Source organism: Microcebus murinus, chromosome 5 (genome assembly GCF_040939455.1).
Source record: "Microcebus murinus isolate Inina chromosome 5, M.murinus_Inina_mat1.0, whole genome shotgun sequence".
NCBI lineage: Eukaryota > Metazoa > Chordata > Mammalia > Primates > Cheirogaleidae > Microcebus > Microcebus murinus.
This window is the reverse complement of record NC_134108.1, coordinates 105,065,813-105,090,510: the sequence shown is the minus strand read 5'-3', so window position 1 is coordinate 105,090,510 and position 24,698 is coordinate 105,065,813. Positions and strand designations below refer to the sequence as shown.

Here is a 24,698-nt window from a genome sequence, read left to right as displayed (position 1 = left end):
ATTCTTGGGTAGTCCCCACGGGCCTGGCATCTGCTGAGCGGCTGAGCAGGGCAGCTTTGCCGTGGCAGGCTTGCATGCTATAGGACGCAGGCTCTGCCTCTAGCTGTGTGACCTTGGGCAAGTTATATAACCACTCTGAGCCCCAGCTTCCAAATGGAGGTGATAATCCTGGCCTCACAGTGTTGTGGGGATTAAATGGAATCATGTGCGTAAGGCACCCCAGTTGGTGTCTGTAGGCACCCTGCAAGTGACAGCTGTGGCTGTCGGGCAATACAGCTGAGCGGTAGCAGACTGCACTGAGGCACAGAATATTAAGGCCTGCCTGGGGGCATATACATTTATAAGGCTTGAGGTATGCACCCATTTCCTGGAGAAGTTGGCCACTTCTTGAGGAAACGGGAATTGACAGCTCTGAGCTATGTGCCTGGGGATGTTTACCCTAGGCATATCAGCCCGGAACTGATGTGTGAGACCAGTCACTGCAGGCCCCAGCTCCTGGCCAGATCCGGGACCTCAGTGCCCAGAGCATATGCCTTTTTGGCGCCAAAGCCTTCCTTTGTTCAGACCACTACATAAACAGTAGAAGAAAGTCCCCGAGCTGCCTTTTTCAGCCGTTTTTCAGCCACTTCTCAGAGGCTTGCCTCTTCGCTGCTGCTCCTCTGTCTGGCATCTCCGTGCGGCTGCCTACCTGCTTGGCATCCCAGTGCGTTGCCTCCACCGCGTGGGGATTAGCCCCCGGTGTTGAGATTGCCCGTGGTAATGAGCCGCCCGTGCTGATAATGGGATCCTAGTGGTATGATTACTCTTTTGTGGTCTTCCCCTGTGGTACTTTTCTCTTACTTTCTCTCTTTTTCTCTTCCCCCTTAATAAATGTAAGTAAAACTGGTGTGGCTTGTGGTGGTATGTCCTGCGGATCGAGCTTAAATTAGAAAAAAGTCTGTGCGCAGCGATTGACAAAATTAATTATCAATACACAGACATAGCAGAGAGGACTAGGGAACCTAACGAAGAAGGGACTTTGATATCTTAAAGGCGAGGACTTTGATCTTGTGTAAGGAAAAGAGCCCGTGGTGAGGAGCTAGAAGAGCTGGTGGCATTTGGTCTCACTTACAGAGTCTGAGGGCAAAGAGCTTTAGTCTCAGGGCAGTAGATGCTATCTGTGCCAGGTGTCACAACCCCTCAGCTCACTGTGACTTGCACTACTGCCATGGTGCCACCTCAGAGTGCGCCGGTGCCCTTTCTGCTCAGAGCTTCCTCCCAAGTCTGGCAGGCCACGTAGCTCGGGACACGCCCAGCGTTTCGGTTATCTATGCTGTGTAACAAACCGCCTCCAAACTCAAGCATTAGGACAACGATCGTCTATTCACGCATGATTCTGCAGCTTGCGAGCTGGCCGGGCTTCGTGGCGTCAGCTGGGCCTGGAATGTCCAAGGTGGCGTCTCAGCCGGGCCGGCTCGCTGTGTGGCATCTCCAGGGGGCTAGTTTGGGCTTCCGCACAGCGTGGGTCTCAAGGTACTTGGACTTCTCACTTCGCAGCTGGCTTCCCCGGAGCACAAAGGTGGAAGCTGCCAGGCCTTGATACAGGGGCTCAGCAATCACAGGAAGTCCCTGTTACCATGCTCCATTGATCAGAGGCCAGCCCACGTTCGGGGGGAATAGCCTCTACTTCCCGTTGGGCTGGGGGAGTGGCCAGTTCACTTCGCAAGTGAGAATAGGACATGCAAGATACTGTTGTGGCCACCTTTGGACAATGGCATCTGTCAGGCCCAGCATGTATGAGAGAAGGGTGGGGATTAATTTCCCTGGGACCATCCTTTTTCCCTTTTTATTTTTTAGAGACAGGGCCTTGCTTTGCCACCCAGCCTGGAGTACAGGGGCCCAGTCATAGCTCACTGTAACCTTGAACTCCTCAAGGTTCAAGGGCTCAAGTGATCCACTTCAGCCTTCCTAGTAACTGGTACTACAGGCGCATGCTGGCCTGCCTGTTCTTTTTATTTGTAGATGTGGGGTCTTGCTATGTTGCCCAGGCTGGTCTCAAACTCCTGGGCTCAAGCGATCCTCCTGCCTGGGGCCTCCCAATGTGCTGGGATTACAGGTGTGAGCCACCGTGCCCAGGCTCCCGGGGCCATTGTTAACCAATGAGGGTGGGAATCAATGGGTAAATGCTGAAAGTTCCTGTCCTGCAGGGTGTAATCTACAGGTTCTTCAGAGCAGCCCCAGCAGGATCAAGTCCCAGTTGCCCACAGTGGAACTCCGCTCAAAAATGTACCTTCCTTGCCTCTTCCTCTTTCCCTATCTTTATATCCACCTCCTTTTCTGCTGCTTCTGACCATCTCCTGGTTCTAGCCTCAGGCTTTGTTTTCCTGGGAAACCAAACCAAGACATTCAATTACCTCCTTTGAAAAAGCCGGTACACTGGGGCTTGTAAAATGCTGCACCCGGCTCCCGGGCTGTTGAGAGATCCGACCCAGGAACGGGTGTGCCAGGGCTGCGCACACTGGGGCCGGGCCTGGTGCGAAGGCTCACTGTGCACAGAGGGCCCCTGAGGCAGTCCAGGGGATCCGCAGCCCCTCCATGAGAGGCCCAGCCCCCCCAGCTCCCCGGGTCATGTGGGAGTGGGAGAGGTGAAGGCAGGGAGGTGGGGCAAATGCAAAAGGAGGTGCAGATGACTAGGGGATAAATTAGGTGTACTGTGTCCTGGTCCTGCCCTTTGGATCCAGGTGACTTGGCACAACATGAGGTGACTCACCGGGCCACCTCAGCCTGCAACAAGGCCCCTCAGGATCTTCCACCTGGCCCTGCTGGGACTCGCCCTTGCGGAACAAGCATTGCCCCCCGGTTGGGCCTCTGCCCCAGGAACAGAGGGACTGAATTACCAATGGGAAGGGCCGGGACTCTGGGCCGTCCACTCTCCACTTAGCAGCCCGGACAAGGTCGGAAGGTAAACAAGCCCCTCCCTGCTACCCCCAGCAGCTCCCAGTCAGGGGAGGGGGCGAGAGGCCAGGGGACAGGGAACTTGAGCAGCATCATAGCAGCTTGGTCAGACTGAGGCAGGCGCTCTGGAGCACAGAAGGGCACCTGACCCGGAATCCAGGCGGGGGCAGATAAGTGTGGACGTCTTCCCGGAGAAGCTGATGTCCACTTCTAATCCCAACAGGTCTTAGGACTTCAATAGGAGAAAGGAAGGAAGGGAATCAGGGCAGAGGAAACAGCATGGGCAAAGTGGCTGGAGCCCAGATGGGGCTCGGGGGTAAAAGAGGAGGCTGGAGAGAGAGGCAGGAGCCAGGGAGAGCAATGGGGAGCCCCTGAGAGTTTAAAACAGGAGAGAAATGGGTCAGATTTGAGTTTAGGACAAATCCTGCTTGTTGCAGTAATAGCCAGGTGGAAAGGGATTCAGGATTAGAGGCAGGGAGACCAGCTAAGGGGGCTCATTCATTCATTCAGCAAATATGTGTGGGGCCCCTCCCAGGCACAAGACCCTGTGCTGTCCAGCTGAGGACCCGGTGCCCTGGACCAAGGTGATGGGGGCCAGGATGGATAGGAGGGGCAGAGGTGCTAGGGAGAGGCTCTCACTGTGTCACACAAACATCCCGGCAATCTGCAAATAGTCCTCTGGCTCCTGGACCAGTTGTGCATGAATTTGGAAATTAGGAACCCCAGGGGCCACACCCAGGGCCCTGCAGCCCGGCCTGCCTGTCCTTCCTCACGGCTCTACCCTGGGCTCAGGAAAGTCTCAGATGTCATCATGGCTGGTGCTAGCCTTGCCTCGCCCCTTCCAGTCAGGGGTGAAACCCAAACTTCCAGGACACATGGGAAGTCAGAGGCCCAGCTGGGGCGCCAGAATCTCTCTGGGTTCCCCTCCCCGGCAGCTCAGACTGCTCCAGGGCGGGAGCTGTCTCCTACCGCCATCAGACTTCGGGTTCTCTCCCTACGTCTCCCCTCTCAGACTGGAAACTTCCAGAGGGTAGAATGAGGAACAGGAATGCAAGTCAGGGAAGCTGTTTTGCTGCCACTCAGTTGTTTGAACTTGGGGGAAAAAAATCCTGTATTTGCCTCTCCGTTTGTAGAATGGGATTAATATTAATGTCTGTTATGAGGGCTGAAAGACATGAAGATTAAAGAGACATTAAAGAGTCTTGATTCCCAAATCTCAGCCCTAAAGAAAAAAAGAAAAAGAAAAAAGAAATTTAAAAATAAAAAAAAAATAAAAATAAAAGAGTCTTGAGGGACATAAACAGGGCATAAGTACCATGGCACAGACCGTGAAAAATGGCTAGACATGACAGCAGAGAAAAGGAAAGACTGTCAGAGCCATGAATGCGGGGATTTCGTCCATGCATGCAGGTGGCATTCCAAGTGCCTACAACAGAGCCTGGTACATAGCAGGCGCTCCCTAAGCACTGATGGAGCAAACTCATGGAGAGTGCAGGTGGTGCTGGCTTCCCGCTAGGACAGGAAGGCCGGGACCGGAGCCTGGGGAATGGGCCCACTGGAGTAGGAGTGTTGCCTCCACGTGAGGACCCCAGGGAGTCTGTGGGTCTCACTTACCCGGTTCTCTTGGACCTGGATTATAAATAAATCAGTGGCTCCCACAAAAGGATGTCCCTGCCAGGGTCCTCTCCAGTGACTTCCCAGCCACCTGGGGCCAAGCTCACCTGCCTCCTCCACCTCCCACCTGCCCTCCAGCTCTCCAGCACAATCCTGGGATGCTCGCCACGCCCCACGGCACCCCTCCTCTGCTCACGACCCCGCAGGAACGTGGGACCTCCTGGGCCCACTCTTTGCTCCAGCTGCTGTCCCGCCTCCCCCACCTTCCACCTTTCACTCAGAAAGCTCCAGACTGAGCTCTACAGTGACCCTCCAAGGCCACACCTCCACCCCAGCCCTCAGCTTGTGCTCTCAGCCTGCAGTCAGCTGTGTGCCCTGGGACAGTCACCTTCTGAGCCCTCCTCTCAACGGTAGACGGACCTGGGCCGCGAGTGCTCGGAGCTGGCCTTGTCAAAGGGCTTCATGAGGTGGCCAAGGGATAAATAGAGGCTGAAAGGGGCTGACCCCAAACCAGCGAACCTGAGAGAGGAAGGGGGAGGGGAGAGGTGGGGAGGGGGAGAAGGGGTGTGTCAGCAGAGAGGGAGGATGGCATCAAGTAGTGTAGAACTGGTTGGTAAATACACATGATTCTTTGTAAACGCATCCATGCCCTTATGAAAAATGTGGTTCACTCCCGCAATCATACAACTTTTTTCCCCGGTAGACTCAAAAATCATCCCATGTGCACTGGGCAGGGGGCCCTGCAACTGTGACAGGAGGGGCCCGTCCCCGCAGAGCCGAGGCTGACAAAGCCTGCCTTGGACAGCTGCAGACATTCTTCCTGGCCGCCGCGCCCACGCCGGGCTCCACGCGCCTCTGCCCACCCTTGGGCTCAGAAGGCCTGGTCTTCTCTGACGATCTCTGGTCCCCCTACCTGGAGACGGGAGCCCTTTCCAGAGTTGTCAGGGCGCACAAGCCCGCAGGCTGCCTTCTTCCTCTCCGCGGCAGCCGGGGGAACAGACCCTGGCTCTGCGCTGCTGGGTTTGAATCTGGACTCACCATTTTTACTGAGATTTCACACAAAACAACCTGTTTCCTCCCTCGTCTTTCCTCACAGGGCTGCTGCAAGGTCAGATGAGCTCAATGCACGTGTTACTGAGTGTGGCACGCTGGTGACACACGCTTGTCACCATCACTCCCTATCTCTCCCCCCGCCCTCCTTTGAGTCCCTCCTCAGGCCTGGACCTCCTCATGCTGTTCCTCCCCCATCCTTCCTCCCACCGCCTCTCCTCTCTCTTCACCCCTCCCCGCTGCCTTCTCCCTTCCAGACCACCCCAATCCTCTTGTCCCCGGCCTGTCCCGAGTCCTCCCTGCCCCCTGTGCATGTTCCCAGAGTCCCCCGGCCCCACTGCTCAGGGGCCACAAGCCAGCCGCCCTTCGCCTCACCGCCCCCACAGCACGCACAAGCCGGCCTGTTCACCTCACATTTTATTGTAAAAATGTTAAAATAAATTACATTTGACGTCATTGCCAGTATGTACATACAGTATGTGCCATTCCAGGACAGCCAACAAGACAAGCTCGTTAAAACGTTTCACAGAAAATACTAGGTCGCTCCCCTTCCAGCCCCCCGCCGGGGCGGCAACCTCTGCAATGGTTAGAGGGTGGGTGGGGGGTGCGGACACACGCTCATCACAGTCTTCACATGTCTGGGGGAGGCTGGCCCCGTGTGCCCCCACAGCAGAGGGGGAGGGGCTGCGAGCTGTGGTCACCTGCCCCTGCCCGGCATCCGGTCGCCTGCGACGGACCCCCCCCCACCTCGGCTCACTTGCAGACCTGCGTCCCTCCCCAGCTCTGCACGGGGACTTGGCCCTTGATGTCATGGCCTTGGCTGAGGTCACCAGGGCAGGCCCGCAGGGCGGACACTGGACATCCCAATCCTCGGGACCCTGTGCTTTAACCACTGGCTCTGAAGCCTGCGACAGATTCCAGGTATATAAAAACAGCAGTTCATTTAAAAAAATAACAGAAACATTCAGGACAGGGTGGGCATCACGGAGACCCCAAGGGCTTCGGCAGCAGCGAGTCTGCCCACCCCTCACTAGAAACAGTCCGGGTACAGCTTCACATTATCTTTTGCTCTCCAGCCCAAATCTTGTCCTTTCTTACACACGCACGCACGTGCACATGCACACACGCATGCACGCACGATAACAGTAGCTGGAGAGAGGAGCTGGATTCACATATTTGGCCACTGCCCATCTGTGAGCCAAGAGCAATTTGGCCTCACCCCCCCACCCCCCAGCCCATGATGGGAGGAGGACAGTGAGCTCCTTGTTCTGGGCACGCGGAAGGAGACAGCAGGATGGGGAGTGTGGGTCCTCAGACCAGGAGGTGGGGTGGGCACTTCCAGGAAGGGTGAGGGCAGATCGCCAGAGCTGGGCCCGCAGCTCCCTGCCCTGCAGCCCCGGGAGGCCCAGCTTCCAGTGGCCATGCCCTGCCACTCTCCCTTCCTACCACCCGGGGGGCAGGGGGGCAGAAAGCCTGGCATCTGCCATCGCTTGGCCTGAGACAGGGAGCAGGGCTCTGGGCTGGGCAGACCACAAGTGGGACTGAGACCTGGGCCCACACTGGACTTGCTCCAGGTCCTTCGAGTCGGAACCGTTGCAGCCCCTGCCCACCATCGCCTCTCTCCTTCCCGGAGCAGCCTCTGCTCTACTGCTCTTGGCAGCAGGCCCTAGGCCAGAGGGGAGACGGGGCTGCTACTGCCCAGGTGCTGAAATGCCCGGCCCCCATGTCACAGCTGTACCTCCCCAAACCCTTTAGAGCTCCCAAAGGCAGAACCGGGTCTTACACACCCTCCTCTCTCTCGAAACGTCTAGCTCAGTACCAGCACGCAGAAGTCGCTCAGTAATACTGGTGCACTCAAATAGCGAGGCCTTGGCCTCAGAGAACCGTGACATTCAACCAAGTGACGGGGCGAAGGCCCAGGCAGGCACAGGCCTCCTCGGGGTCACCCCCCACCTGTCCTGCCAGCCGCAGATCTGTGAATCATCACATGCACCAGCCAAGCTCAGGACAGATGCCCCCCACAGCCGGGGTACGGTCAGCGGGAGGACAGAGGCCCTGTCCTGGGCAGGTGCCACTGCCATCGGCAGCACTAGCTGGAGGGGATGGAAGGTAAAAAGGCCCCTGGCCCCCCACTCCCAGTTCCAGGGCTGCCCCCCACCAGGGGCCAGGGGTCCCAGCCATGACAGGACACCCCGGGTGAGGGGAGAGAAGCCGTCCAGGTGGGTGGGGAGCCGGCCCTGCCTCACGTGCCTTTGGGGCTGCTGGCCTCGTTGTACTCGTTCATCAGCTGCTCGTAGGGCACGGAGAGCTCAGACTCGGTGCTGGTGAAGGTGGACTCGTCCGAGGAGGGGAACTCGCCCATGCTCAGGGGTGCCTCGGCTTCCGCCTGCTGGGGGGGCCCCTCCTCCTCCGCCAGGTTGTCCTCCAGCGAGGACTTGGAGGTGTCCTCGTCCGAGAGGCCAGCGTCCTCGTTCACGAAGGTGATGCTGGCGTTCTGGAAGATGAGTGGGTGGTAGTCCTGGGCGTCCCACGGCTCGCCCTCCTCGCTGATGCGGTCCAGCTGGTGACCGAGCACCTCGGGGGCCGGGGAGCCGTCCGCGGGGACCCGCGGCCCAGCCTCCTCGCTGGGCAGCTTCGACACGTGGCCTTTGCTCCTCAGTGTCTGTGACACCTCTTCCAAGCTGGGCACCCGGTTCTTGGAGTAGACTACCAGGGGCACCAAGGAAGGGGGCAGGGCTGGCAGCCCGCCCCCCTGAGTCCCCAGCCCCGGGCCTGGGCCCCTCTCCCCACCCACACTCGTCTTCATGGCCTTCTTCCCAATCTGCTTGATGAGGTCGTTGTAGGTCTCCTCTTTCTTGGACAGAAAGCTGAAGATGTTGACATCCTTGGAGGCCCCACTGCCCGCCACCTGCAGGGCTGTCCTGGAGTGGGGGGAGCTCTCGAAGGACTCCTTCCGCCGCCGCCGCCTCTTCTTGATGGCCTTGTGGACTTCCACAAACATGCTCACCTTCCAGTTGACAAAGAGGGACAGCCAGGCCAACCCCAGGTAGATCCAGAGCTCCACGAAGTAGCGGTACAGGGCGTGGTAGTTGGCGCTGGGGTTCACACCTAAGAGGACAGGAAGCCCAGAGGTCAGGAAGGGTCAGCAGGGATCGGAAACGTGCAAGAGCCACGCTGTGCTATTCGAGCAGGCGTCCTGTCCTGCCGGGTACGGGAGGGGGCCTGTTCCAGAGCCTGTGTCACCCTGTCTTCCCTGAGCGCCTGGGACCGTCATTCAAGACCCCATCCCAGCCACCAGCCTATCTCTGAGCCTCAGTTTCTTCAACTACAAAAAACGAGGGCAGTGACTTTTTGAGGGAAGTTCAAGGGGCCTTGGGAAACTGGAGACGTAACCAACACACAGGTCAAGACACGGGTCACAAGTAGCTGCATCGCAGTCCGTTATTCTACTGCCCCCAGCTGCTGTGCGTGTATGACACAGTCAGTTAAAGACTCAATGGGTGGAAATGACAGGAGGGGCCACGGGCACCCTCACAGCCGGGATGGACGCACTGTTTAACATGCACGGGGCTGATGGCCGGGTGGAGGTGACCCAGGCAGCGCTGACCCTGACAGGAAATATTCTGGACCGTCTTTATGCCCCTGGGAGGTCTGGTCTGCTCCCCGACTTCTCGTTTCTGTCTTCCGTGGACCTGGCTCTCCTCCTGGCCTGGAGGGCTCTGTCCACTTGTCCCCTTCTGGCTCCAGGGGCCTTCCCGGTACCCTCCCCAGCTCTGATGGCTCTGCTACGCCCCAGGGTCGTCTGAGATTTCTCTCATGACTTAACATTTCCGGCCATTCTGGTCTGTCTCCCGTCTCCGCCCTCTGACTGGACAGAGGGGCTGCCTCCCGTGCAGGTTAGCTGTCCCCCAGGGCAGGGGCTCCAGCGGAGGGGTGCTGCCAGTCCCGCCCACGGCCCCCAGCACAGAGTCTGATGATGACTATGACGAGGGCACACTAACACAGCCAGGCCCTACCCTCCGTACTCACGAGTAATAACTGGTTTTCCACCATCCTGTGTGGTGGGCGCCATTATTTTTACCAGTTTTATAGATGAGAAAACTGAGGGCCGAGGTTTGGTGTCTTGCTGAGGCTGAGAAAGTACAGTTAAATATTCCGCTGCGCTTCCCTCATACAAAAGGCTTCCCCCCACCTGCTCTGGGGCCCAGGGGCTATACGGTGGCAGGGCTGTGCCTCCTCCCAGGGCAGCAGGCCAGGCTTGCCGGGACAGTGGAGTGTGCCTCTTTTGCCTGTTCCTCCCGCGTGCTCAAGCTACGCCCTGCCAGATTCCACATACAAGGGACACAAGGCTGGCGACCTCCCCCTGCCCTCTGGGGAGTGGGAGGGGTGGAGAACAGAGGCCCCTGGAGCAGAGCCAAGGTCAACAGGGCCAAAGAGGGTGTCAAGAAGATTAAGAACCAAGATGCAGCGCAGGCCACAGGCTCAAGTATGTGCGTGGCTGGAGCCAGCTGGTCGCAGGCCTTCAGACAAAGGGGCCAAAGAATCTTATTGCCTCCCCGGATTAGGAGGGGAGGAGGGGGAAGGGGCAGGGCTGAGGGGCAGGGCAGCTGGGGAGAAGGCCTCCCTTGTCTTTAAGCTGCCTGTGCCAAGAGCGAGGCTCCAGCACAGCCCCCCTGAAGGATGAAAGGCTGCTGGGACCAGGGGGTGGCGAGGAGGCTTCTGGGTGACAAGCACAAACCCTGGGGGCCAAAGGCCCTACTCCTAGCCCTGCAGGAACCCAAGCTCAGGAGTCAGGGGAGAACAGAGGAGGAGATCAGAGCCTGAACAGAGAGAAAAGGAGAAGGGGGAAAGCCATATACAATAAAGGGAACGAGCGAGAAAAGACTCTACTGCATTTACTCTGTGCCTCAGTTTCCTCTTGCAACTGGCAGGGTGGGCTGAGAACCCCGCTGGGTGGGAGAAGTGCCCAGAACACGGGACGCCTACCAGGCCCCCAACAAGGGTCTGCTGCGTTGGAACTGCAGGAGCAGAGAGACAAGAGGGGAGGCAGAGGCAAGGACTCACCGGCCACGAAGTCACCGAAGCCGATGGTGGAGATGGTGATGAAGGAGTAGTACAGGCCCTCGATGTAGTCCCACTCCTCGGTCACCATGAACACGAAGGGCGGGATCACCAGGTGGACCAGGACGCCCCACACGATGAAGATGGCCGTGCACGTGATCTGCGCCTTCCGCTGGCGGGAAGCAAGAGGCCAAGTCAGACACCAGTGGAGACTTGAGAAGCCCAGCGGTGGCCCCAGAGGGCCGGGGAGGCAGCTGGGGGGCGGCCAGCTGGGCACCAGGCCGGGGAGGCCTCCCGCTGGGAAAGACGGAGGGAGGGGTGCTCCCAGCCTGACCCAGAGAGCTCTGACGCTGCCCTCTTGCCATCTGTCCTAGGACCCCTGCCCCGTCCAATTCTTGGAGCCTTCCCGTCTCCCCCTTACCTGTCACGTCCCCCTATCTCTGCCCACCACTGAGGGTTGGGGACATACCAGGCTCACGCCTCTCTTGGTGAGGAACTGGCCCAGCCTCTTGGCTCGTCCCCCGAAGAACTTGCCCAGCGCGCTGATCCACGTCAGGCAGAGCGGCACCCCGAAGAGACCGTAGAAGACGCAAAAGAGGCGACCGGCGGGGGTCTTGGGAGCCACGTTGCCATAGCCTGGGGAAGGAGAGAGTGAGGTCGGGACAGCCACAGCGGGAGGGCCGGACACACACTGAGCCCATGTCCACTGCATGTACACGTGTACACACACGCAAGCACACGCACGCACACACACACCAGCTCAGGGCCCGTCCTCTAAATATCACTTGATCAAGTGATACTGACCTAATATCAGTACTTAAGTAATATTTCCCTCCATCACTCCCTGATCATGATCATTTACAAAGCAATTATAACCAGCCTGAGTAAGAGCGAGACCCCATCTCTACTAAAGAAATAGAAATTAGCTGGACAACTAAAAATATATATAGAAAAAATTAGTCGGGCATGGTGGCGCATGCCTGTAGTCCCAGCTACTCGGGAGGCTGAGGCAGCAGGATCGCTTGAGCCCAGGAGTTTGAGGTTGCTGTGAGCTAGGCTGATGCCATGGCACTCTAGCCTGGGCAACAGAGTGAGACTCTGTCTCAAAAAAATAAGTAAATAAATAAAATAAAATATATTAAAAAAAAAAAAAAGCAACGATGGCACGGGCTACGTTTCCTCTATCAAACTGGGAGCAGGGACTGTGCCCCCACCAAACACAGGTGAGTCTCCCACGATCCGTACGGTACTGCTGTGCAAACCAGAAGAGGCCCCTCTCCATGCAGAGGCCCCGGAGGTACAGTGGTTGCCAGTCTCCGGACACCATTCTCAATTCTCTCCCTTCTTATGCAACTGCTCCTATCAAGGCAGAGTCCAATTTTCCTCCCTTTGACTCGGGCTCTGCCCATGGGAGCGGTCGAGGCGGCAAATGTTGATGAGGTCTAAGACTCTGCAGCTTTTCCTGATTCCCTGGACATGCTCCCTCTGGGGTTTCCCTCTTGGAGCCCAGCTGCCATGCTGTGCGGTGCCCAAGCCACACGTGGGGGCCTTGTGCTTTCATTCCCAGCTGTGCTCTCAGCCAACAGCTAGCACCAACTGACGAACCTGGCATGGGAGGAGCCCTCAGGCCAGCTGGGCTTTCAGATGACTCCAACCCGGTCATTGTTTGGCTACTGCCACGTTGGATAGCCCAAGCAAGAGGCGGCCAGCTGAGCCCAGTCAACCCCCAGAACGGTGAAAGATAAGAAGTTGTGTTTTGAGCCGCCAACTTCTGGGCTGGCTGGCGATGCCACCATAGAGAACCGGAACGGAAACCTAGCTTGGTGAGCGAGCAGGGTCTGGGTCTGTGCTGTGAGCAGCCTGCTCAGTCTCCCACAAGGCTCTGGGTATCAGCTATGTCATCATTTCAAAGAGCCCAGGTCAGGCCTCATGGAGACAGCCTCCCAGGCAGAGCTAGTCACCAAGCACTCACTGAATCCCCAGGGAGGCATCAAAAGGACAGCGTGCACCTGGCTTGACTTTACCCCTGACGAGCCTGGCTCCTATAATGTTCCAGTGAGCTAGGCGTGGCACTGGCTATCCTACTAAAGGTTCCAGAAGACTTACCAATGGTGGTGATGACCGTGGCTGCAAAAATCATCGCGTTGGGCCAGTTCCAGTTGTTGAAGGTCTGGTTCCCTGTGATGGCCACGCCCTGTCCTGCGGCATCAGAGACTACCTGAAAAGGAGGGAGAGACAGACAGACAGACAATAAAGCTCGGAGCTGAGGCCACACAGATGCTTTCCAAGTGACAACACTGCATCAAACCCCTTGTTCGCACTCTCGTGTAGTTATCACAATAACCAGGTGGCAGTTATAAATGTCTCCATTTTACAGATGAAACATTTTTTAGAGGATCAGAGAGGTTTCGCACAAGGTCACAGAGCTGGTAAGGATATGAACCCAGACAATCGGGCCCCCAAGTTCATTCCTTCACGGAGCTAGTGCTTCTCAAACTTACTAGCATGCCCTAACAAAACCCCCCGAGTTTCTGATTCCGCAGGTCTGGGAAGGGGCATTTCTATTAAGGTGATGGCTGACGCTACTGGTCCAAGGACCACATTTTGAGAAGCGCTGCACTAGACTATTCTGCCTCTCAAAGGCAGCAGATGAGATGCAGACTCACGGGAGGTCCCCTACGCCCCACTCAGCCCTCCATAGAGAGTGTTCTGCCTGCAGAGGCCAAGTTCAGAGCTGGCCTGGGAGGGATTCCCAGACACCCTTCAGCCCACTGCAGGATACCTGCCGAGGTCAGCTCAGTGCCTCTAGATCTGTCCTCTGGGGGCAAGCAAATCAGCAGGTCCTCACGCCCATGCTGAGGACTCCAACCCACCCTCTCCCCCACAGGCTCCCGCTCTCCTCTCTTCCCTGTATCCCCCTCTCTCTGCCCTGGGCTCAGCAATTGTCTGGGAAAGGACAGACCAGAAGGCAGTGAATACATTGCAGGGTGACTCAGAATTGTGCTGTCATTCCCCACAGAGCTTCCAACGTGGACAGTAGGTGAGAGGCCACCTGGGGATGTCCCTGGAGGATGGCCTTACCTGCTCCAGCAATACTGACAATGGCCCAACCAGTTTCCATCTGACTAGTCTCTGACTCTGCCCCTTCCTTCAGCTCTGCCCACCATTTACCCCAACCTACCAATGGGGCTTTATCGGCTAGCAGAGCCTGGGCCCCAGAAACCCCATAAGAAGGAGCTCTAAGTCTGGGATTTGAGTCCTGTCCCCAAGGAGGGCCCCAGGATGGGTCATCCAGCCCAGAGCCTAGGTGCTCAAATTCCCTACAAAAATCAAGACAAGGATAGAGGGAGCAGAGGCAGGAGTTGAGGGATGGAACACGAGGAAGACCAACAAACCTTATTTCTAACCCACCCAAGGCATGGCTGGGGTTTGGTGGGGAAAAGGGGGAAGGGTAGGTTGTTCTGAAGGAATGTGCAGTTCACACAGGCAGCAGCGGCCCTTGTAAACTGATCTGCGTACCGGGTGAAGAATTTCCCATGATGACATGCTTGTCGCACAAACCATCAGACCACACGGCCACTGCCCTGCGTCCTCCCTGCATTTCCGGAGCATCTCTGAGGCTGAGAAGGCGGTGCAGTTGCAAGGTGGAAAGGTGGGACCTGTCACATCAGACTCTGCACCTCAGAGAGCCGTGGGCCAGCCAGCCAGGCAGGCCACTCGCACACGCGATAACCAGGACACTTAAACACTAACAGGCCGACGGGAGGGCTGACGTAAATACCAAGGACCATCCGGCGGGCCGTTGGAAACATCAAATCTGCGTCTGGAGCAAGAGAATGAGGAAGTGCCTGGGCCCTGTGTGCTAATGTCAAGCAGATGGTGGAGAACGCAGACCCACTCGGCTGCCCTGTAGCCCCCACCTGTTATCTCGGACGTAATCTGCAACTGGACGGCCGAAAACACATGGAAAGGGCACACGAGGACACACGTGAAAAGGGAACTGAATGACTGACCAGAGATGACACCGCAGCACCACCTCCGGTCATTCCCATGGAACTGTGGGGCACAGGAAAGATGTCAGAAGACAAGCTGTCCCTATTTTCACAACAAGGAAAAGGGTGGATTCCAGAGACTTGGAAAACAAACCTGAACTCTTGCAAACTTCTGAATGGGGAGAGGAGAGTGTCTGGAACATTCCGAGGAGGAAGTGGTGGGCACTAGGAGCTAACGCAGATTCACCGAGACCCAGTCATGCTCAGCTGAGTGCATCTCCTCCAAAGTTGCTGCAAAGCCTTGGAGTTTTGTGGAATGCGATAAATCTAGATATCAGCAAGGCAGCTAGCAGATGGATTTAAAGATATTCATGTGGACAAGACAGAGAGGCATGGTGGGGGGGGGGAAGTGAGGATTAATTGGGTCCATTCAAAGGCAGACAACCCCAGGAAGTACTGATCATTATCGACCAACACCAAGGTCTCCATACTCACGCCTGGCCTCTTCGACATTTTAATCAGCAGCAGCGTGAGGACAGAGCCGGCTGAGCAATGCAGCGTGCAGAGGATGCAAAACTGGAGATAAGCATGCGATGGGAAGAATAGCCAACACGTGGCGATGGCAGTACTGAGACTCAAAAATCATCTGGACTAGAAACAGGGGCCGGAATTAACAAGTCGCCAGTGTCCTTTTAAATTTTCATATCTCACTCTTTGGATTGGAAAAGGCTAGTATAGGATCAAAGAGGAAAGTCCTTGGGTTTTAGCTGACCATGAACCAATAAACACTAGGGCGGCTGCCAAGAGTAAATGCAATCTCAGGCCATGTCAACTCCGGGCCTACCCAGGGCTGGGAGGTAACGAGCCCATTGTTCCCTGCAGGGTCAGGCCACCATGTGGGGCACCTTGTTCCACTCCGGGTGTCAGACAGTGTATTAATCAAGGCCACGGTCCCAGAAGGAATGGGGCTGGCTTTTACAGATAACAAGCTATCTCACAATGGGATACCCTTTGCAGTAATCAATAATCGATTTCTGATAATGAAAATATTGAGATAGGGATGACCGCCTCCCATCAGGGGTACTGCTGAAGGTATGACTGGAACAGGAGTTTCTCAACTGGGGGTGGCTGTGCCTTTTGGGAGTGTTTGGAGAAGCCGAGGGGGGTGTTGTATGTGCAAGGGGCTGTTCTAGGTGCTGGGGACACTGCCGTGAATGAACAGGACCCCTGCCCTCCCCATGCGTTTATTCCAGTGGGTGATAGGCTAAGTGCTGCTGGCATTAAGTGGGCAGGGGCTGGAGATGTCGAAGGCCCTGCAGTTCAGAGGACAGCCCCTCCTACAATGCCACCGCTGCTCCCCCTGGGACACACTAGCTTCCAAAGGTAACCTGCCATCTGAGAATCATTTAGCAGGTGCTAAGGAGACATCAAACACAAAGGCACTAAGGTTGGGAGTATGGCGAGGTGGGGAGCTGGGCTTCCTGCCTTTTACCCTTTGGCCAGTGGCTCACTTTCCCGTGACCTCCTTGATCTCCATGCGGTCACCCAGCGGGAGGCTGGCATTCCCAAGGGCCCTCGCTCTCTGGGGCTGGGCGCGCCACCAATCCTTGCAAAGACCCAGCGAGAGCAATTACACACACTGGGAGGAGAGAGGTTACCTGGCAGAACTGGGCTAGGCTGTAGACTTGTGTGGTTTTAAGTCCGCAACTTCAAGCCTCCCTACACTCCCTGCTCTGCTCATCCCGTGGGCTCCCCCAGTGTCCCTGTCCCCCCGCTGCTCATGGCTCCCCAGAAGCTGACCTGGGAGTCAGCTTGGTCCCACTGCAGTGCTGGGGGGAGTAATAGTATTAGTGCTGCGGCATGTCAGACACCCCTTGCTGGGGCGTTTATACGTGTATTACCTAACTAGCTCTTCCTGTGATCACTTGGCAGGGGAGAAAACTGTGCTCGGGAAGCCGAGGTCCAGATATGAACTTGGGGTGCCAGCTCCCCATTCCCACCACGAGTAGCTGAGGCTCTGGCTGGGACACAGGACTGATCACGGCTGGGGTCAGGCAGGATGAGGAGGAGGCCTTCGCCGGTCCCCCAGGAGGGAAAAGCTGACCCGGGGCTGAGGCCGCCCGTGGGTTATGGGGAAGGACACGGGAGAGCCAGGCAAACACCCTGTTAGACAAGGCGTCCCGTTCTCGGGGTTAGGGAAACAGCTTTCGCGGGAGGAGGCGGCCCCTGTTCACTTGCAGGATTCTTTAACTTGGCTCCCAAAGTCACACAAGACAATATTTTCATTTTCCGTACAAGCCGGGAGCGCGGTGGGAGAAGGGAAGCCCGTGCACAGCCCGGGCCCAGCTCTTGTTTGGGGACAGAATAGAGTTCCCTGTCTCCGTCACCCTCGTCGTAAAGCAGCTGTGATTTATTGAGGGCTTACTATGTGCCAAGTGCTACGCTAAGCATTTTATGTGCCTTTAGCTCATTTAATGAGGACAGAACCCTGCTGGGAAGATACTATCATTTTTTCCATTTTACAAATGAGGATTTGAGGCTTAGAGAGGTTAAGGAGGTAGCCCGAGGTTGCAGCGCTACAAGCAGTAAGGCCGGGACTGGAAGCCAGGCCCATCTGGGTCCCAACTGCTGTATCCTATCGCCTGTCCTATAAAGGCTGCAGGAAGAAGGCCTGTGCATACCTCCACCCCTCTCGCCAGCTGAAAAAACAGTGCCCTAAAACCAGTCCAGCCGCTCCGGCCAGCCCTCCAGCGAGCGACACCCATGCCCTTGCCCAGAGCTCCAGTCAGCCAGCTGCCCTGACACACCTTCCCAGGCGCTCCCTGCCCACGTAAGCGGGGTTCCCAGACACCCCCTCCTCCCTCGGGGACCCAAGGCTTCCAGCAGCAGTTGCCGGGTGTCCCCTTTCTGGAGAAACTCGTCTTGACATGTGGGCACATCCAGGGCTTTGGGACACGACGCCCACCTACAGGTGCGGCAGGCAGGGCTGAGGTGGGGCCTTTCCCTTTATAGACTAGGGGTCGCAGCTGCCAGGCACCCACAGCCACGCCTGGCCCTGCCTCCAGCTGCCCCAGCCGCCACCACTCCCGGATCACAGAACTCTCTCCTGCTCGTGCAGAACGCAGCCTCGGCAATCGTGCTCGACTGCAGCCCCGCTGGGCCCGCAGACCGTGGGCGGTTCACGAGGGCGACCTCCCTTACCATCCCCGGCCGCGCCAACCCATAATTCACTCCATCGGCACTCACTCGGTCCCTCTGGCCTGGAAGGTATCGGTAACATATCATTCCTCTCACGTGGCCCTCCTAGCTACCTCCTCCCCCCTCGCGAAGGGGAGGGCGTCACTCATTTGTCCTCATTTCACAGAGGGTAAGCTGGTATTTGAATAAAAGCTGATACTGGAGCGCTTGTGAAGACAGGCACTGAGCTAAGCACTTCACATCACTCAGCCCACGGAATCTTCACACCCTGTCAAGCAGATACTGCTGTTGTCCCCATTTCAGAGATGAGGAAACAGAGGCACCTGCCCAAGGTCACACAGCTAGTGAGTGGCGGAGCTGGGACAGGAGCCCAGGCGGTGTGGCTCTCAGCCACTGTAGCATCTATAGCGGGGGAGGGGGATGCAGGCGGGCGTCCCGCTGCAGGTGAAGTGACATGCCAGGCAGCGGCGTGGGACACACCCGCAGGGATGCAGGGACTCCCCTAGAATGCAAGCTCCGCGAGGGCAGGGACTTTTCTCTGTTTTCTTTTCCGCTGCTATGTTCCCACTGCCTGGCACATAATGCTAACAGCTGCTCAACAGATACTTGTTAAATGTGTGAGTAAATAAATGACTAAATGAGGGTATACGCTCTAGCTCAACTAACTTGCCCTCTAGTGCCCCTTCCTCCCCAACATCTCCCAGCGTTGCTCTGTAACTGGCTTTTAAATAAGTCATCAGCAACAAGGGGGAGGCCTGTATCTAGCAAGAGGGCAGGAAAGAGAGGCTCAGCCCAGCGGCAGTGGGGTTCACAGGGGGCTGCTGAAACCCCCAGCACCCAGCTGGTCTTGGGTGGAGAGTGGGGGCTCAGCAGGCTGGGCAGACAGGGCAGAGGGCCGGGAGCTGAGGAGGGGCGAGGTGAGGGGGGCAGAGAGAGCCCCGAGGAAGGGGGTCAAGGCGACAGAGCAAGCAGCAGTGGTGCTGGGAGAGGTCTCTGGGGTGGCGGGATTGTCCTTCCTGCAGGAAGGGAGGCCTGTCCCCTCTGGAAACTCTGCACCAAGGCAGTGGATGTGCTGAGAGCAGGGAAAGGAATAGCAACGGATTGTGGATTGAAACTTTGTTTCCAGCCAGGCACTTTCCTTACTGAAACCTTAAAGCCCTCCTCTCTGAGGACACTTGGTCAATCCTAGGTACAGCAAGGCCACTGCGGCTCAGGTTGAGCTCTAGGAAGCCACAGGTGCAGACCTGTGCTCGTGGGAAAGGTGGGACCGATCTGGGTTGCATTGGAGGGGGTGTCTCCATCGCTGGCAGCAAGCCTCCAGGTAGGCACTGGATAAACGCACCTGCAACCAGTGCTATGACTCCAGTCCGTGTGGCAATTTGACCCAGGAGCAAAGACCATGCGCCCCCAAGGCTAAACCAGAGGGACTGGCATGCCCTGGACGGGGGTAGAGAAGGGCCAGGGGTTTACAGCCCTGTGCTTGGAGGACAGGACTGGGTGACAAGAGGAGTCACTGTTCCCAACCCTCCTCACACCTGCCACCTCTTCCCACTACTTCCTGTTTTAACAGAGACAACTGAACATTCTCAGCTTGATGAACTGGCTCCTTTAAGGCACTCGGGAGAAGGGATGGAGGACTGTGGCTCCACAGGTCCCCCCTCACCTGACAGCTGCGAGTCAGGGGTAGGGGGAAACGGACACGCCCAAGATGCCCCAGCCCATGCACAGAAGGCTCACCCTGACCGCTGACCCCAGAGGCTCCCCAGCCACCCTGACCAGTTTCCCAGCCAGCCAAGCAAGTTGGGCAGGCTGCTGAGGGAAGGGAATGCCACCACTGCCCCCCCAACCTCCCAGGTGAGCCAGGCCAGGAGCAGACAGGAGGCGGCATCTCCGCACACGCGTCCAACTCCCTCCCAGCCCCCAGCTTCGCCGCGCAGCAGGACGCCGCTGGCCCCTGAGTGTGTCCGGTCTGTCTGTCCGCCTGGTCTCCAGCGAGGAACCCCTCTGTGTGGGGAGCCCAGTGGGGGAGCTCTCAGCAGGACAGGCAGAAGGAAATTAGTAAACCTATCTCAGGCATTTTTTAGGCAAATATTTGCAGTTTGGGCTTAATGCGATGGTTTTCAAATTTTGTAGCACCACGGAACTTAGGAACAGATAAAGGGGGGATGGGAAAGGGCTCAGCTCCCATGAAGCTGGAGAAAGGGAGTGTGAAGGAGGGGCGGGCAGCTGTCTGCCCAGCTGACAGGCTAGCCCTCTGGGAGGATGTGCCCACCTGTTAGCCCTCCTATTCCCAAGGCAAATTCGAGAACTGGAAACTCTAGTGGCCAAGCTCTCAGTTACCACCACTCCCTTTCACTCTCCACCCCAGAATGACCCAACTCCTCAAACTATTCCCTTATGGTTAACTGGGGCGTGGGGGAGCGGTGCTGGGATTGCTTTCAGATGAGGAAACTGAGGCTTGGGTACCACACAGGCACTGTGGCTCTCAGCCCAGGTTGCACTGCCCAGTGGAACCACCTTGGAATTTAAATAAACACGATGCCTGGGCCCCGCCCACAGGTACTCTGTTGACCTGGGCACGGCTCTCACTAAGTTCCAGAAGTGCATCTGCCGTGCGGCGCTGCCTCAGTGGAGGGTGATGGGGGTGCCGGGCTCGGGCCTTCCATCTCCCTGTCTCAGGAGGGCGTGTGCGTGGCAGAGACAAGGAATTCTTGGTATTTTCCCCGCTGCCCTCTCGCCTCGGGCCAGGTGACCAGGGTGTGGCTCGGAGGGCAGCCGCAGTTTACGAGCAAAGGTATTGGCGAGGGCCCAACAGTGCCACCCCGACGCCTGTGCCAGCCGCAGGCCAGCTCGCCCGCTGTCTGTGCCCAGGACGGAGCAGAAGCTGGGGCTAGGGGCAGCAACCCGACCTGTCTTCCCCAAGACCAGAGACGGGCTGCTGCAAAGGGGACTTCTTTAACTTCTCTTTTGCTTATCTGCGTTCCCAGATTTGCTCCAATACCTACGTGAAAGATCTAGAAGGAGGAAGGCAGGCTAAAGCAGTTGCCGGAGACTGGCGGTCCAGGATGTCCCTGTGGGGTCTGAAGACCCAGGCTCTGCTCAAGTCCTACCAGGACCTCTGATCTCTCTGATGCCTCCTCCTCCGTAAAATGAGGGTAGACCATGACTGCGGGGTCCCACTGCTGGGGCGGGTGACACCTCCCTCAAATCCACCTCCCTCTAATCCCTCTGCCCAGAACCATGACTTCTGGGCCCAGCCCAGCCCCTCCGCCCAGGCCCTTCTCCTCCACGGCACACTCAAGAAATACAGCCGCATGCTCAGGGCCTGGCGCCCTGGCCACCAGCCCCAGCCCCTTCAAGCCTGCTTTCTGCTTCCCCGGATCCCGCCGCAGGTTACACTCCTCTCGGGGCCCTGAAGTAATGTGCCCAGTGCCGACCTGCCGTCCCTCAGCCCGGGGAGGAGGCAGCCGGCCAGAGCAGGCCCCACAGTGCCACAGGTGGGGCTGCGTACAAAACACTCCCCCCTTTCTGCCCCCATGCTCCCATGGTGGCCCTGCATGGCTGGTCACACCTCGGTTAAACCCCAAGCACCCGTTAGGCAAGCGGGAAAGTGGCATACTGCTCCCGCCCTTGTTGCACACGTTAGGCGTCACCAGACTGCTTCTTAACCTGGACTGCATGTTGAGATCATCAGGGGAGCTTAGAAAAATAAGCATGCCCGGGTCTTGCCCCCACAGTTCCAAGAGAAATAGTCTGGGCCCGGGACTGGTGATTCTAACATTATGTTCAGCCAAGTTTCAAAACCACTGCCTTAGACCCAAACCACTCTCCCTCCGCATCGGGGACCGAGTCGAACCCCACCCCTGGAGTCAGCCGTGCACACGACTGTCCTCCCATGCGCCTCTGGGCTTCCCCTGCCCGCCCTCCTGGGCCATCTCTCAGCAGCCTCTGCTGAGTCCAGAGGCACGGCGAGGTCTCACGCACGGGGGCAAGCCCCTGCCAGATGGGAGCAGGTTTTCAGCAGAAACCTCTGGATTTCCGACTTTCACAGGCCTGGGAACCCTGTCCTCCCTCGGGAGGGACAAAGAAAACAAGGCAGGTGACCCTGTCCCCATTGTTCTGAGGCTGGGACGGTAACCCCCCCTTAGCAGCCAGGCAGCCCTCCCGTGAGAACAAGCCCAGGGCAGAGCTCTGCGGGGGCTGGTGACCTGTCAGGGCTGCAGCCCGGCTAAAGCAAACAGTGCAGCCCTGGGGCCGGGCTCAGGATGGGAGTCAGCACGCGTTCTCAGGCACCTGGAGGGCCGAGCCTATGCGCTGTGTGGAAATCCCCGGGAGCGCAGACACGGGAGGGAGCCACGTCCTCAAAATCTACCTCCACATCATCTTCTGAAGGATGCAGGGCAGGCAGGATGTCCAGTGAGGCTTAAATGACAAGACGGACATCCTTCATCACAACCGCTGCCTGCCTCAGGGTGGTCGTGGCCTGGGTCCATGGTCCTGTGCTGGTGTCCGTGACCTATCTGGGATGCTGGGGCCTGGGTTTGTGACTTTGTCCCCTTCCTTGTTCCCAGAATCCAGGCCCAGGGTTGTCTCACCCCTCTCTGCCCTGACAGATGACAAGAGGTGTCTCCCAAGTAGTGGGCCGACAGTGCGAGAGGGGGACTGTCCGGCGGCACAGAGCAGCTCTCTGCTTTCCCAGTGAGGGTGTGGGGCACCAGGGAGCAGGGCTGTCCTCCCAAGTGTCCTCCCAAGCATGTGGCTTAGCACCCCACCCCCGGCATCGAATCCGGCTCCTGGCCCAGCTCCCTCCTCCACGACACGGATGGGAGAGCCTGAGTCAGCATGTCCCCCTTCACGAGCCCACACGTGTCACGCACCGCCTCACACGCCCACGCCCCCTCCACCGCAGTCCCAACCAGACACAGGGCCCCGAAGGGAAACCAGGCAAATGCACATGACTACTCCTGCCCTGTAGGTGAGGAATCTATCCACAGAGAGGGTGAGTGACAAGGCGAAGCCATACAGCAAGGTGGTGACAAAGCACAGAGCAGACCTGCCAGAGGCCCTAACCCTCACCTGAGGGCTCTGCCCACAGAACACCCCGGCCACCCACCCCCTCCCCAGGACCAGGCCAGGTGATGCCAGCCACAGCAGAGCAGGCAGGTGCCCGGAGGTAACCGAGTGCTGTCAGGGGCCGTGGGGTCACGCCCCCGGGTCTGACCTGCCTATAACATGTAGGGCGAGTGCATGCTCGTGCTCTCTGCCCCACGGCCCTGGGGATGCCTCTGAGATTCACCCTCTGAGGTAGGGTGCAAGGAGCAACCACCGGAAGTCGCCGGCCACTTGAGGTTTCTACAAACATCCCTTGGAGCAGGCCACAGGGGAGGTCACGGGGACTGCTGACTCACCATCTCCCCAGCCCGGGCTGCTGACCCGAGGGAGACACGGTTCAGCAGCAGCCCGTCCTCCTGAGCCCGGATCTGCACCGGGCACACCAGCCGGGATGGCCAGTCTACTCAACATCATGAAAGTCAAGTTTGGAGCCCTCTGGGAGCAACTCGAGGGCAGAGGCGACAGGCCCTGGCTTTGGAGCAGACACACCTGGGTTCAAATCCTGATGCCGCATCCATTAGTGGGTTGCCTGGGGCACATCTTGTCACCTCTTTGAGCTTAACTTTCCATATTGGAAAATAGGGGTGCCATGGCTTCATCGGGGTGGGGTGCCGGTTATGAGAAGTGATGCACGGCTTGGTGCTGAGCATATTCCAGAAACGAGCACTGGGAAGAAAAGCAAACACTGACTACTGCTGCTTCCTGTATCGGGCAAGGGGCCGGGCAGGACCCTCCGTTCTGAGGGTTTGAACCCGCTGCACACAGCCTCAGAGCTGGAGCACCGGGCCAGGCGTCTTGATGGCAATGCCCTCCCTCCTCCACCACCTGCAGGACTGGCGCCTGGGACGGTACCTGTGGCTTGCAGCTCTCACGCCCTGTGCCAGGTGCCTTCCCCGGCTCACTCTCCTCACAGAGCCCACGCCACCCAAAACAGCAAACTCCACACTCCCAGCCCCTCGGCCCATTGCGCTCACTGCTACCTGACGTTCTGAACCTAGCTCTAGGAGGTGCTCACTACTTGCCTAAATGAATGCGTCTCCAAGTCACCTGCCTTCAGGGGCACAAGCACGCCAGTGCTGCATTTTATATTTTATGTGGGCTCTGGCCCCACTGGATGAGGCGGGAGCCCTGGCAGGTGCGGGCGCAGCACAGGCTGATGACTGTTTCCAGTGCCTCGTGCCTACCCCACCCGTCTGCAAGGCCAAAGCCCCCAGAGGTCCTTGCCCTGGTGAGTCAGCTCCCTGTGGACTCTGGAACCATCAGGATTCCAGAGGAAGGAGGCAGGTGGGTGGGGAGTGGGGCGGGCAGGGGTGTCCAGGGAGGTGGGACATGCACTGGCTGGAGGTCTCCCCGAGCATGCCGCCACTCCCCGCAGCGGGAGGTAGGACACTCTGGCCCATGAAGCTCCTGTGCCCTGGCTGCCAGCCCTGTTCCCAGATAGTCCTGTCCCCAGGGACACGTCTGCCTGCCCTGGGCCCCAGACCCCCACCTCCCCGGAGGAAGCCTGCTCCTGACCCTGCCACTGTCATCCCTCCAGGTTACACCTGTACCCTTGAAAAGGGTTGGGGGTGATACGACTCTACCCCTTGCCCCTCAGAATGCCCCAGACAACCTGGCAAACCCCCCAAAACCCAGGGGCCTCGCCACCTGCCCTTCCCTCCTTTCCCTTTTCCCTCTGCCTGCGGCTGGCCACTTCGGGTAATAAGTAACTGCCTATCCTTGGGGCCTGCGGTTCTG

General features: G+C 58.0%; 1 protein-coding gene across 2 annotated transcripts in view; it reads right to left on the bottom strand.

The window, feature by feature from the left end:
- Positions 1-5,998: 5,998 nt before the first annotated feature.
- KCNK5 (potassium two pore domain channel subfamily K member 5) overlaps positions 5,999-24,698 on the bottom strand; it is a 37,581-nt gene continuing 18,881 nt past the window's right edge. For both annotated transcript variants that reach the window (XM_012746910.3, XM_012746911.3), the window contains 4 exons: positions 12,766-12,877; positions 11,129-11,295; positions 10,663-10,831; positions 5,999-8,706 (listed from right to left, as the gene is read on the bottom strand). In XM_012746910.3, coding sequence (XP_012602364.2) covers positions 7,841-8,706; positions 10,663-10,831; positions 11,129-11,295; positions 12,766-12,877 — 1,314 coding nt within the window. In that variant the 3' untranslated portion in view covers positions 5,999-7,840. The remainder of the gene's footprint in view (positions 8,707-10,662; positions 10,832-11,128; positions 11,296-12,765; positions 12,878-24,698) is intronic.